This window comes from Magnolia sinica, chromosome 17 (genome assembly GCF_029962835.1).
Source record: "Magnolia sinica isolate HGM2019 chromosome 17, MsV1, whole genome shotgun sequence".
NCBI lineage: Eukaryota > Viridiplantae > Streptophyta > Magnoliopsida > Magnoliales > Magnoliaceae > Magnolia > Magnolia sinica.
In genome coordinates, this window is record NC_080589.1 from 58,394,979 (window position 1) to 58,407,569 (window position 12,591).

General features: G+C 37.8%; 1 protein-coding gene across 17 annotated transcripts; it reads right to left on the reverse strand.

Annotated features, from left to right (window-relative positions):
• Positions 1-2,994: 2,994 nt before the first annotated feature.
• Positions 2,995-10,403, reverse strand: LOC131231331 (uncharacterized). 17 transcript variants are annotated; one of them, XR_009164308.1, is made up of 7 exons: positions 10,158-10,403; positions 8,385-8,809; positions 8,171-8,307; positions 6,762-6,832; positions 5,297-5,399; positions 4,804-4,900; positions 2,995-3,091 (listed from the first exon to the last, which is right to left on the reverse strand). XR_009164308.1 is itself a non-coding variant. In XM_058227498.1 (4 exons), the coding sequence occupies exons 1-3, from the start codon at positions 10,243-10,245 to the stop codon at positions 4,850-4,852; spliced, it is 312 nt and encodes a 103-aa protein (XP_058083481.1). In that variant the 5' UTR covers positions 10,246-10,403; the 3' UTR covers positions 2,995-3,091; positions 4,804-4,849. The 17 variants fall into 17 exon arrangements, 4 of the variants coding, with proteins under 4 accessions (XP_058083481.1, XP_058083484.1, XP_058083485.1 ...); XR_009164305.1 differs by adding an exon at positions 4,515-4,574 and having other exon boundaries at positions 3,006-3,091; positions 4,804-5,399; XR_009164302.1 differs by lacking the exon at positions 5,297-5,399.
• Positions 10,404-12,591: the final 2,188 nt, after the last annotated feature.

Genomic DNA, 12,591 nt, shown 5'->3' on the forward strand with positions numbered 1-12,591 from the left:
TGACTGAAATTACAATAGATCCGTGATGGTTTTGAGTATTTCTTCCTCCTTTTAATGTTTATGACGTCAGGAAGCCTTGTTGTTCACCATCGTCTCATGGGCATGGTCGGATGGCGGTATCCTTCCTAACCTTTGTTATGGTGATTAGACTGGATTGGTGAAACATGGGGTTGTAAAAGGGATATATGGGTTTCAAAGAGTTTGATATACCAAAATGGATATCACTGATGATCCTACAGCGAGGCATAAATTAACCGTACACGTCAAATTTCAGCCATGGATCCTGTGAATGCTCACAACATCACCATAAATCATTGAATGGCAGATATCGAACATCTTATTTGTCCTGTACGAAGCTTCAAATTGTACGCCTAAATGATGGGATGTCGAATCGACAATGGACTACTTCGTCACGACATAATGGACCCACTGCGGGTGGCAGCAATGTCACGACTCAAGTGGTGCGCCGTCCGCGACGGACGGAGGCTGTCCGTCGTTTCAACGGGGTGCACTCCTCCAAGATGTCTGCCCCTTTATTGATCTACAGTCCCTGATCTAGGGCCAAATTTGGGAACAATTGGGAACACCTTAGAAGTCAGGTGACGAAGATCTTAGGAACAATGCCAATTGAACAATCTTCGACGTTCAAGGATTTACGAGTGGATACATTTGAAGCCGAGGTTGGCCGATAGGATCAACAGGGTCGATCTAAAACCGACTTGGTGGTCCACCTGGTCTGATCGAACGCGGCATATCATCCGTACCTGTTCAATGGGCCACCTAATGCATAATGATGTTGATTCGGACATTTTTCCCAACATGATTTTCATATAGTGAAATTTTCGCATGATTCTTTAACCAATATTCCATAAGGGACTAAGGGAGAAACTTTGGGCATGGACGATCGAAGATGAAGAGAGAAGAGATGAGGATGAGTTCGATTCTTTTCTTTTCTTATTATTTTATTTTAGGTTATTAGGTATATGTCTGGTCGAATCTTAGGTAAGTGAAGCTTTAGTCGTGGAGATACTTTTTGATTGATGCTTTGTTTAGCCAGATGATTAGTACTAAGGAATTTTTTTTTAAGTGTGATTGATAATGTTGAGTATCCGTGAGGTTTTGATGTCCTTGATGTTCGAGCTTCGTTCCTTCTTCATGCATTTTATAGTTTTTTACTGTTTGCATTATTGTATGGTTTGAGATTTCATTGTTACCTGCTCGGCAACTTCAGTAAGTTCATAATTTACTTGCATCGGAAAGACTCTTCAATTTTTAATTTCCTATGATTTGATTGGGTAATTCCATCTCCAACTTTTATTAGTTTTCTTATTTTTGAATTCTACTAGTTCATATATTTCTCTAAATATTGTTTAAGATTTAATTTCATTATCTCTTACTGAGTTTACGATTCGTCGATCTGTCGTTTGGATTCGACCTCTCCTTCCGAGATTTTTTTTTTAACTTTTGGACAGGTTGATTTTGATTTTGGTTTTTTAATTGTTTTTTTGGTTTTTTGTTTTTTTGGGTTTTTTTTGGGGGGGGAATTTTTTTTGGAAAAATTCTTTTTAAATTTTTTTTTTCATACACCAAGCATCCCTACTGTGATTTGGTTTTTAGGTCCGTTTATGCTTTTATCCCTTTCAACTAAAGTAAAAGAGAAAATGGCTGTTGCTTTCTAGCATGGCTCTTATGCCATCGGTTCCGATTCCCTACCGGGGAATGTTTATACCCTGCATGAAACAAAGTGTAACATGTGTGCCTTCATAGGTATAAAATGAGTACAAGATTATGTCAATTAGGGGATGGTGCGAACGCACATCTTGCAACGAATAACGCACGTCTTGCAACAATGATGATAACAATGATTGTGATCATCTATCTAATCCATTTTACCTTCTGGTATCGTTTTATAGGTCCCAAGTTAGTTACCTACCAAAAAGCAAAGTCAAACAGGTTTAATAGTCACTAAGGTTGGAAGTTGAAGAACAACAGACTCATTAGAGCCATCAAGTCCAACCGATTATGCACAAGGTCAAGGGCTAATGATTAAAAATAAAAAATAAAATAAAATAAAAACGGAGGGAAGGTTTTAAAAAAAGGTCTCTTCATCAAGTACTCAAGGCTACTTGAGAAGAGGAGGTAATTCCTCAGTTGGAATGGCTATTCTTAGCGGCCAAAATTTGCACTTCAAGTTCTAAAATCATGCTACACGATATCATGTCCTTTTGGGAATGATTCCTTCAAAATTTGCACTTCAAGTTCTAAAATCATGCTACACGATATCATGTCCTTTTGGGAATGATTCCTTCATTACTAGTTTCTATGCCATCGTCAAATGAATCCATCCTCTTGGATTATTACAACAAAGTCATAAATTTCATAAAATGCTCTTCTTCTAACCTTGTTAATGATGGAGTTCTATGTAACCTCAAAACATGCTCCATGCCAAACATGGTGTTTTAAACTCAGTTTCATCCATACGTTGGTGCGTGCGTGCGTGCGTGTGTGTGTGTCTGTGATGAGAACACTTCCCACCCACTCATGTTAACTCCACTTACTAAAGGCCCAATCATGTTATGATGCATTAAAGTAAAAGAGTGGACAACAGCTAGAATCACATATCCAATGCCACTAGACCTACTTTCCACACAATATTGTTACCTAAGTAGCACGTCGCAGTGTCATGCAGGAAATAGGAGGTATTGCCCTTTTTTTAAAAAAATAAAAAAATTAAAATTAAAATTAAAAAAAAAAAACCTAGAAGAAGAAGCCAAAACTCAAAATAGGATTGATGGTGTACAATCAATCCTAGTCATGCTATACACCAAATTACTTCCCATTAGACAGATTGCTCACATTTTAAAATAAAAGCCATGAGACAATCATAAAAAAATAATATACTCAAATCCGCTATAACCATGTGATGTGAACATCATTAAAAAAAAATTAACAATAATAATAATAATAAATCATAAGGGTCTATTAAATTCCACCTAGTTGCTAGGGCCAGGTTGTTAGGGCCAAGCTGCACTGCGACCACATCCTTTTTGCCAGATCCATCGCCAGCCTTAGCAGGTCCTTTAGTATCACCCTATCAAAAGTTCCACTTTTATATATATATATATATAGTCATGCTCCCTTGCGCACCTACGCACGTGCGCACCTTTGCACACGTGTCATGGGTGTCTAATCTGAACGGTCCATGTGATGTGGAATTCCATGAAACCCCATGTGACAAATTTTCACCCTGATCTAAAATTCTGTTGGGCCATAGCAAAGAGAAATGTAAATCAAGGGAGGAAAATGTTTTCATTTTTCATGGGCCATCAAAGTTTTAGATCAAAGTAAAACTTAGGCTTGGGGGGTTTCACGAGGTTCTGCTTCACATGAACGGTTCAGATTTTGGATCCACATCACGTAGGATGGGTTCTCAAAAAAGTTCGTACGTAGTACGTACGAATCAGTGTCAGTTGTGCGTTTGTATATATATATATATATATATATATAAAACAACAAAAGAACTTATGATCAACATAAGCTGCAGCAAAGGATCTTATGCAGGGGCATTTTCACACTAGGCTTGAGTGGGGTCGCCTGTTGGATGCATGAGCACACTCGGGGTGGGTGACCCATGCGATTTGAGGTCCACGAGGGAGGTCTCGTGTTTGAGACTCCTTACCAGGGGTGATTAATGCGTATTTCACATCGGGCTCGAGTGGGGTAGCCCGTGGGATGCGGGGACACACTCGAGGTGGGCGGCCCATGTGATTTGAGGCCAATGAAGGGGGTTCAGCCGAGGTCCTAACCCATGAGATATGGGGCCTGAGCTATGAGATAACGGGATTAATTCGTCATACTCTAACAGTTCAAGCTTTTAGAGCAAGTGGTTGATTGTTTTGCTTCAAATTGGTATCAAAGTGGGAGGTCTCGTGTTCGAGACTCCTCACCGGGGGTTATTAATACAGGGGCATTTTCACACTGGGCTCAAGTGGGGTCACTTATTGGATGCAGGAGCACACTCGGGGTGGGTGACCCATGAGATTTGGGGCCCACGGGGGAGGTCTCGTGTTCGAGACTCCTTACCAGGGGTGATTAATGCGCATTTCACACCGGGCTCGAGTGGGGTAGCCCGTGGGATGCGGAGACACACTCGAGGTGGGCGGCCCATGTGATTTAGGGCCCACGAAGGGGGTTCGGCCAAGGTCCTAACCCATGAGATGTGGGGCCTAGGCTATGAGATAAAGGGATTAATTCGTCATACTCTAACAGTTCGAGCTTTTAGAGCAAGTGGTTAATTGTCCTGCATGATCAGGATCCAAACATATAACTAGCAACCAAGTCAATCAGGATAGCTAAGAAGAACCACTGCTTATTAGAGGAATAGAGATTTTGAGCTTCTGCAAGCATCCAATTTATGGAGAGCAAGAAAAGAAAACAACATTCACAACATCCATGATAATACACAACAGTATGATTTAGGATGCATTCGAGTGAGGCGATGATGCAGTACTCACCCAATCTCGAATGTGATAGGTAGAAAAAATGGCAGTGACCCTCTACGGAGCTGCCCGAAGCTACAACAATTAACTAATCACCATAGAAGAATATATAATTTCTTAATATACAACCATGCATGAAATACATTGTGGAAAAATGCAGAGAAAACAACTTTGTATCCAAAAACTCTTAGCATCCAATGATGGGAGGAAACAGAATATAATGATTTTCCATGGTGCAGTTCGGCCAACATGAGATATTTAGTCTTGGCCATTGCAGAGGCAGCCAGAAATGACATAAGCTCACCTTAATTAAGATATAAGTTACATCCTCAGAGGAAGTCATATATTCCTCAGTCAAATTCTCGAGGTTCGATGCCCCTCAGAATATAGTTCAATTTCACCTAATAGAGCAAACACAAAACATAAGTTCATAATATAATGGATATAGACTAGAAATAGTGCACTAAAATGTTTGTGGGACCAATATCCATAATCACTGGAAATAATATTCAGGGCTTGTTATGGCAATAGGATAGACTAGCCTATTAGGCTTCAAGTCCCTGCCACATAGGATTGAGCTTGGGCCTAATATAGGATGAATTCTTTTTCCTGAATGAAAATCAACCAACCAATCATAAGATCAATTCTCTCTTTAGAAAATTTTCTTGATGCATTTTTGTCAGACCTTCCAAAGAAACAGTACCATAGTGACCCCAATTGCGGGGAATAAAATATGAGCTCTCTGGAAAAAAGAAAAAAGAAAGAAAATAAAGGCCTACCAAAAGAAAGCAAATAACCTAAATAAATGATTTAATCTGTAGACATAGAACCTATGGCTACCGATAATCCGTAGCCATTGCAATTTTTGTTGTTTCAGTTTTTCCTGCCCCACTTTCACCACTAGAAAAGAAAAGAAAAGAAAAAGGAAAAAAAAAAAAAAAAAACAATTGCAGGTTAATCAGTAATGTGTACAAATATAAATGTATAAAGCACACAAGAACTTAATTCAAAATCATTTTTTTGTATAGAATAATTGTAAGCAATCCGTAGTTTTCATAAGATGAACTGCACTTTCTGATAGAAAGATTGATGTCCATTTCTGCAAAAAAGACTATGGCACAATATCTGATTTTAAACTAAAGTGAAAAATCAAATAACCTAATCGATAATCAATAATATACAGTGTATATATTAAATAAATAGAACCATCCTCTAGCTATATTTGTACAACTGTAGAACATTATTTTCTAGTGGATAATGTCTAGTATAGCAAATATTTACTGCAGTATGAAATATGTAAATTTACATGTATACAGTTAAAGAAAAGTTTCACATGGGTGTGGAACAGACTGGCAAAACCATCGGAAATTTTTTGGCAAATAGTAGTTGCCACTGGCCGATACCTTTTCGGAATCCACTGGAGGCTAGAGAACCGCAGGGCCAAATATCCAAATACTTGAATGACTCCAGTTGATACTCTTGCCTTCTAAAAGGGCCCATTTGGGTGTACAACCCAGTTGGGATTGGAATGATTTCATTGGTTCAGCTATCAATTGGACCTTTCTTTGATTTTCCAATACTTAAAAGATACTAAAATTCTCATAATAAAACTTTAGTAATCCTTATTTGGGGATTGTTTTGTGAAATAGCAATTGCACAAGACATGGAAGACATTTTAAGAAATCTATGGTTGGTTAATGCAACTGTCATTCTACCTTCGCCTTGCATCTTAAGCACATCGAATCCAGAATATATAGCAGAAACAAGGGATGTACTGAATTACAATCCAGAAAAGAAAAAAAAAATTACAATCCAGAATATTCAACAAAGAAGCCTTGTTCAAGAGGCAAATAAACGAAATAATGCACATTCACCAGAGCATCGATCACTTTGAATGGTGAAGAAAGCCTTTTGTAAAATGCACTTGACGACTGGTGAATAACAATCTTGAAAATGGTCCAGTCTCTCACTCAGTGAAAAAAGAACACTCATTTCGCTCTCGATAGCTATCTAAATTTTTGTGAGAAAAACAGAGCTTCGATAGACTTTGAAAAAGAGAAATCAGTTAATGCATTAAAGATTCGGGGCAAGAGAGCATGAAATGGAGGCCAACGATCCGTGAGGCTAAACATCACCAGAAAAATATGAATGCATTCCCTTCCAGAAAACTATGAACGGCAGTAAAATGGGGAGCCAAAGTTTTAAAAAATTAAAATTAAAATTAAAAGAACAGAAGGAAAAGAAAAGAAAATGCACTCTAACCTTATCTGATGGCTGCACCCGATAACATTCCATGCTTATCAAATTGGATCTCGACAAATTTACCAAAACGACTGCACCAATATAATCAAGAGGGCAATCAATACAGTATAAACATTCCATAATTTCAGGAAAAGTAGGATGATCATAGAGTACAGTATCAATTCAAATTCTTCAGATATGAAAGATGCACATGACATTTTGAAGAAATTCCAGAAAGATTAATGATTTAAAATAAAAAAATAAAAAAAACACTATACATCTATACCCACAACCATACGCTCAAAACTATGATGTGCTAGATTTCAAAAAGGCAAAAGACATTACATAATTTCTTAATGAAATGTACACTTGGAACAGTATCTCACCTTGTAATGCAAGTCCCCCCCCCCCCAAAAAAAAAAAAAAAGCAAAACATGAGAATAATATTTGTCAGAATATAGTATTGGACTCTGAAGTTATTTACATCAACAGTGATGAAAACAAGTTTAGCAGTTACTTTTGGCCAACGAATTTCTAAATTCAAACACAAACAAAACCATTTTCTGATGATCTTTTGGAGTGTATATGAATAATGAAAAGAGAGTTATGGAAGCCTATGGTTTAAAAAGGCGTGAGGCAGAGGCAAGCCATAAGCCTCATGATAACCTTTTCTTTCTAATTTGATTAGGAAATTGAAGAAAAATAGCAATAATAAATTAAAGAAGATCAGAATTAAAGTTTAAAATGATTTGCATAATATTTCCTTAGAATAAATTACAAGTATATGAAAGCATTAAGGTCTCAAGAGAACTTTCCTCTAGTTACTACTTGAGAGTAGAGATGAAGAAGATGAAAATATAACCGCCGGGTAATAATGCAGCCAAGGGTTAAATATAACCGCGGCAATACCAAGGAGTTTGGCTTCATCAAGCATCACTAAGTGAATCACTCGGGATGCAGCAAGCAATGGTGGAAGAGGAGTCTCTTCTTCTTTTTTTTTCGTTCTCTGTTTGATTACAGATGTCTCTGAAGTAGGTATAGATATGTACATCAGGCGTTTGCTTTCACTAATGTGATGCCAATCTTAGACTAAGATTTTGAATGTTTTTTAAAGACATGATTAGCATGATTCCTCCATTTCTCTGAATGCCTATTGTCATACATTCAATCTCTCTCTCTCTCTCTCTCTCTCTCTCTCTCTCTCTCTCTCTCTCTCTCTCTCTATATATATATATATATATATATATATATATATAATGACGAATGTGTCTTTCCACTAATATCACAATTACAAAAAAGAATAAAAGAAAAAAGACAAAAACAAGAGAGATATCTAAAATTTTTGAGAAAAATAACAAATGAGTCTTTCCACAGACACCACAATTACAATAGAAACAGAAACAAAATTGAAATTAAAAAGAAGCATCTACCTTTAAAATGTCTAGCAGATTAACAAGGATCATTGACAGGACAGCAGCCCCAGTAGTGGAAAAAGCGCATTCAGCAAAACCCATATTGGCGTCAAAGAGAGTGTTGGAATGATGCTGGTGAGGGAAAGCATCTAGACCTAAAGATGACAAATTAAAGGTACCCCCATGATCACCTACACCTCGAAAAACAAGCATTAAGCAAACAAAGAAATACCTTCTTGCAATATTTCCCACAAAAATATAAAGATTCAGAGCCCATCATGAGAAAATCATGTCCCCAAGCACACTCCCTGTGATTTGCAGTAATATTACAAGTGATCAATTAAACACAGGGAAAGTTTAAGGCCGAAAGGATCTGATAACCAATTGAGGCATCAATATTAGTAGATTTACTTACATCTGTGCTTGCATTGAATACATTTGAGTAACGTAAAAGATTCTCGGGTTCTATATTCTACCTGCTTAGCCATCATACAGAAGGCACATTGGCAACCAATTGAGGCATCAATGTTAGTAGATTTAAAACATCTGGTACTTTCATCGTGTACTACATCCCATTAATGCAAGACACTTCCATCATGCGTCTCAACATTACAACAACATATATACACATTTCGGGTGAAAATTATGTTGATGAACCTGCAAAGAAGTGTCACGAGAAAACAAAAATTGAACATAAGGAGCAACGATGGTTCTTAAAGAAAAATAAATTTGATTTAAATACCCATTCATTTCTTCAACAAATCCAAGCAATGTTTGATTTAAATAGCCAACATGCAGTCTAATCATAAGGAAATGGCAAAAGAATTAATAATTATGTTTCTTGCTATTCATATTATAGTAAAGAAGGTGATGATATGCAGAATGTCCTAGAAAAGAAGCACTATTTGAAGTACCATTCAAATATACCACATTTAGAATGCTCATAAGGTCTTTGAAGTGCACAATCTCATCATTGGCTGAACATGACATTCCATAAAAGAGCTCCACCTAGGTCCATTCATAGTAATCCTTCACTATGGCACATTAATGCATGGATATGGAAAAGTTACCATTCCTCATTATTACAAAACAAAAAAGAAAAAGGAAAAAAATGTGTTATTCATGAATTCCCAAAACACACTCAAGCTGACATGTAGTGAAGACCGTTTCATTGTTATGAAAAACACTATTCTATTTATGATTTGATCTCAACATTGAAGGAAAAATTTAATGTCATGGTTTGGGCAGAATTTGGGTGGCTTTAAAATTTTTGACATTGGCCAGTCCATTAGCTTCTTTAGTTCTTTTCAATTAACAAGGCATTATAACAATACTTATGTTGGATGTTTTAATAGCATCCCTCAAGGTTTTGGTTTGTACAAGTGAAATCAATAGTTTAGTTATCCCACCCATTGATATGATGGGTCCCACACTGGTGGACCATGCACCAAAACATACCAAAAATAGAAAAATCCAAACACTTCAATAGGTTGCCCAACAAATACTCAATTAAGAAAATAAAGACACCAAAGTTCACATTCTAGTAAAAGATCAAATATTCAATAGCTACGACCTTCCAATATGGGGATTTTCATATCATTAGCCATCCAGGTTGATGGCCGACATATTAACATTTTTTATCATCGAAGTGAATAAACAGAGGAGGAATGCCCTATCTGCACAAACACATGGTCTAAAGTGGCATGAGTGTGGGATCACTGCCTCTAATGAGGTGGACCAATGTTGATTGTTCCCCTCCCATATATCAGGTTAGTCCACTCATGGATGGGCCAAAAAAGTATGAAAGAAACAAAGAGATTAAAAGTACAACAGTGGTACACGTTATCGGTTGAAGCATTTCTTCAAACAACTAACATGCAGATGTCGGCGGCCATGGACAGCATTGGATATGGCTGCCGTTGCCATGGTTGCTTCACAAATTCTGATAATCGAAAGGGGAAGTGAGAGAGACAGAGATGAAGGAAGAGAGATCGAGAGAGAGTACCTTTGATTTGATGGTAGGTGTTGTTGACAATGAGGGACGAGAAGCCTCTTGTGATGGTAGCTGTTGTTGATGGAGGTTGGGCGGCCATGCATTGGGACGAGATCTGTTGCTACCGCAGATCGGGAAGACTATGGACATCGTTGGTGGTTGATGGTTAGGGTTTAGAGTAGAAAGTAGGACAACAACGTTACTCTGCTTGCAATGGAGGCGCGGCAGGCGACTGCGAGAGTTTGGAGAAGAGGAGGGTTAGGGTTTTTTATTTCGCCGACCGTGGTTTCACACGTTACGGGCGGCCACACTAAACTTTGTGTTGGATGCTGGTAAATATGGGTCCGGAATTCCCACATTTCTCGGTGTCAGCTCTTGTGTGGAAGAAGTACTGTAATGGATTTCACATATCTCAAAGGCAGCTTTGTCTTATTGACAGATCCTTCTCTTCCGTCCTAAAACTAAATACACAAACTGAAAGCAGTCACATCTCTGTTAAGATTTATTCAGAGGTCAACCACTGTACTGTCTTACAGTTGGTATTTCAAGCATATCTAGTTCTAGTCAGAGTCATGCGATACCACCCTTCATGTGAATATGAATCCAGATTGGGATGGACACTGTTAATTTCACCTGAATTTTCAAGTTTCCTTTTCTCATGTCATTGATTAAACTATTCTAACTGTATGTAAAGGTTTTGGAAATTCATATTCTAAGTATCCATCAAACAGGAGTGAAACAGAATCAGCCTTCTCTCATCCTCGGCATTGTCAAGTAATTTCGGTTCCTCTTGTTTTTCAACATGCTTCATGTACACCAAGAACGCAAAATGTTAATCCAACTGAGTTAACTCAGGGGTACACTAAATCCATGGTATGTTCTATTTGAATAACATGCATGCGTCTCACATGCCCAGATATATTGATGAGAAATTAGAGTCGGATATTCCAATTTCTGAAAGTGGGTCCATGATCGGTTATCCATTTGATGACCTGATGGGCACCTCTGTGGGATGCCCCCAAAATCTCCTACTATGAAGATCCTAACCCTTCAATCAATTGGGCTACAAATAACCTGTTTGTGACACAGCTCTGCGTTGGAAAAGATGCCAAAGAATGCCAGGATGGTTCTTATCTGAAGAATTTTGGGGCATTCACTTTTCACAGTGGGGGCCTTTCATATCAACAGTCTGGATCTGCGGATCATTTGCCTTGGCCCGTTTGTGTTGAACACAGACTCTGGCATTGTGATGGAGAATAAGCAAATGCTTAGAAATTAGTTAGAAACTGTATATCTAGTTTATAAGTAATTCAAATTAAACTGGCCAAATTATTGGTCCTAGTTTTGATGTATCAGAACCAAAAAGTATGTTTATTTGATTATTTCAGAATTGGATTGGTGGAAATTTATTGGACGGTTGAAAATGAAAGATATCCAATGGTCCCATTTCAAAAAACAGGTGTCAGAAGTTATGATTACTTAAAAAAGTCTAATTTTGGGAAACTTACAGGTCGTTTGGCTCTGGAATCTTGAAAACAGATTCCCAGTGAAAGAGATTGCATCTTTGGTGGTTGGGCACTGGGAAAGCTATTCTTATAAATCCAGCTCTGGTGTTTGATGCTAAGAAAGCTATTCTCATAAATCCCGTTCGTATTTGGATACTGAGAAACAGTTGTTAGGCGAGGAGGACTTTTCTATCCGTTGAATATGGATGTATTTCTCAAAATTTTGGGACCCATCTTAAAGATATAAAGGTTCAAATTTTAAGAATTAAATTTCCGATTCAAACCTAAATTCAACCCCTCATTAATGGAATCCATTTCCATGGTGCCGGATTCACACCTGGGAAGTGGATGGTGCTTTACACAAAACAAAATTTCTCCAATATCTATCCCAGCTGAAGAGAACAGGAAAGCTTACACACAAAACCCTAAAACAAGTTATAGTCATAAACAAAGAGATGCATGCATAGTGGACAACACATGAGAAAGGAAGAGGAAGGACTCTCTCTCTCTCTAGTTTATCAAAACAAAATTCGTTTCTTTAGTTTAAATGCATTCTGTTATTCGTTAGCCAGATGATGAATGCCTCGTTTTCACTAGCTGTGGTAGGCAGACCAACCTTTTGCATTTGAATACTAAGGGTGTTAAGGTTAGTGGATGGTACAAAAGTATGGGTGCAAGAACTTTTTGAAAGGGTAGGAGAGCCCTTCAGATAAAGGACATGCTATGTAGGGCATTGAGTGATTTCAGAGCAATGATCCAGGAAGAATTCTTCCAACTGTATTTTTGTGCAAGTTCCTTTTTGGGGTCATGGTTGGCCCACCTACGGTCATGGTGGACCAATGGATAGACCAAAATCACTCTGATCGAATGATCCCAACATCCAATTAAGGGCTCAAAAATGGACTCCAAAAACTAAAAATGATCTCAACATCCATTTTTGT

Excerpts from the sequence above, each read along its gene's own strand:
- LOC131231331 (XM_058227498.1), bottom strand. The coding sequence starts at position 10,245 with ATGGCCGCCCAACCTCCATCAACAACAGCTACCATCACAAGAGGCTTC. Across the intron at positions 8,344-10,157 it reads CACCTACCATCAAATCAAAG|GTGATCATGGGGGTACCTTT; the intron begins GTACTCTCTCTC and ends TTCGAGGTGTAG. Across the intron at positions 4,901-8,170 it reads ATCTGCTAGACATTTTAAAG|GTGAAATTGAACTATATTCT; the intron begins GTAGATGCTTCT and ends TTGCTCTATTAG.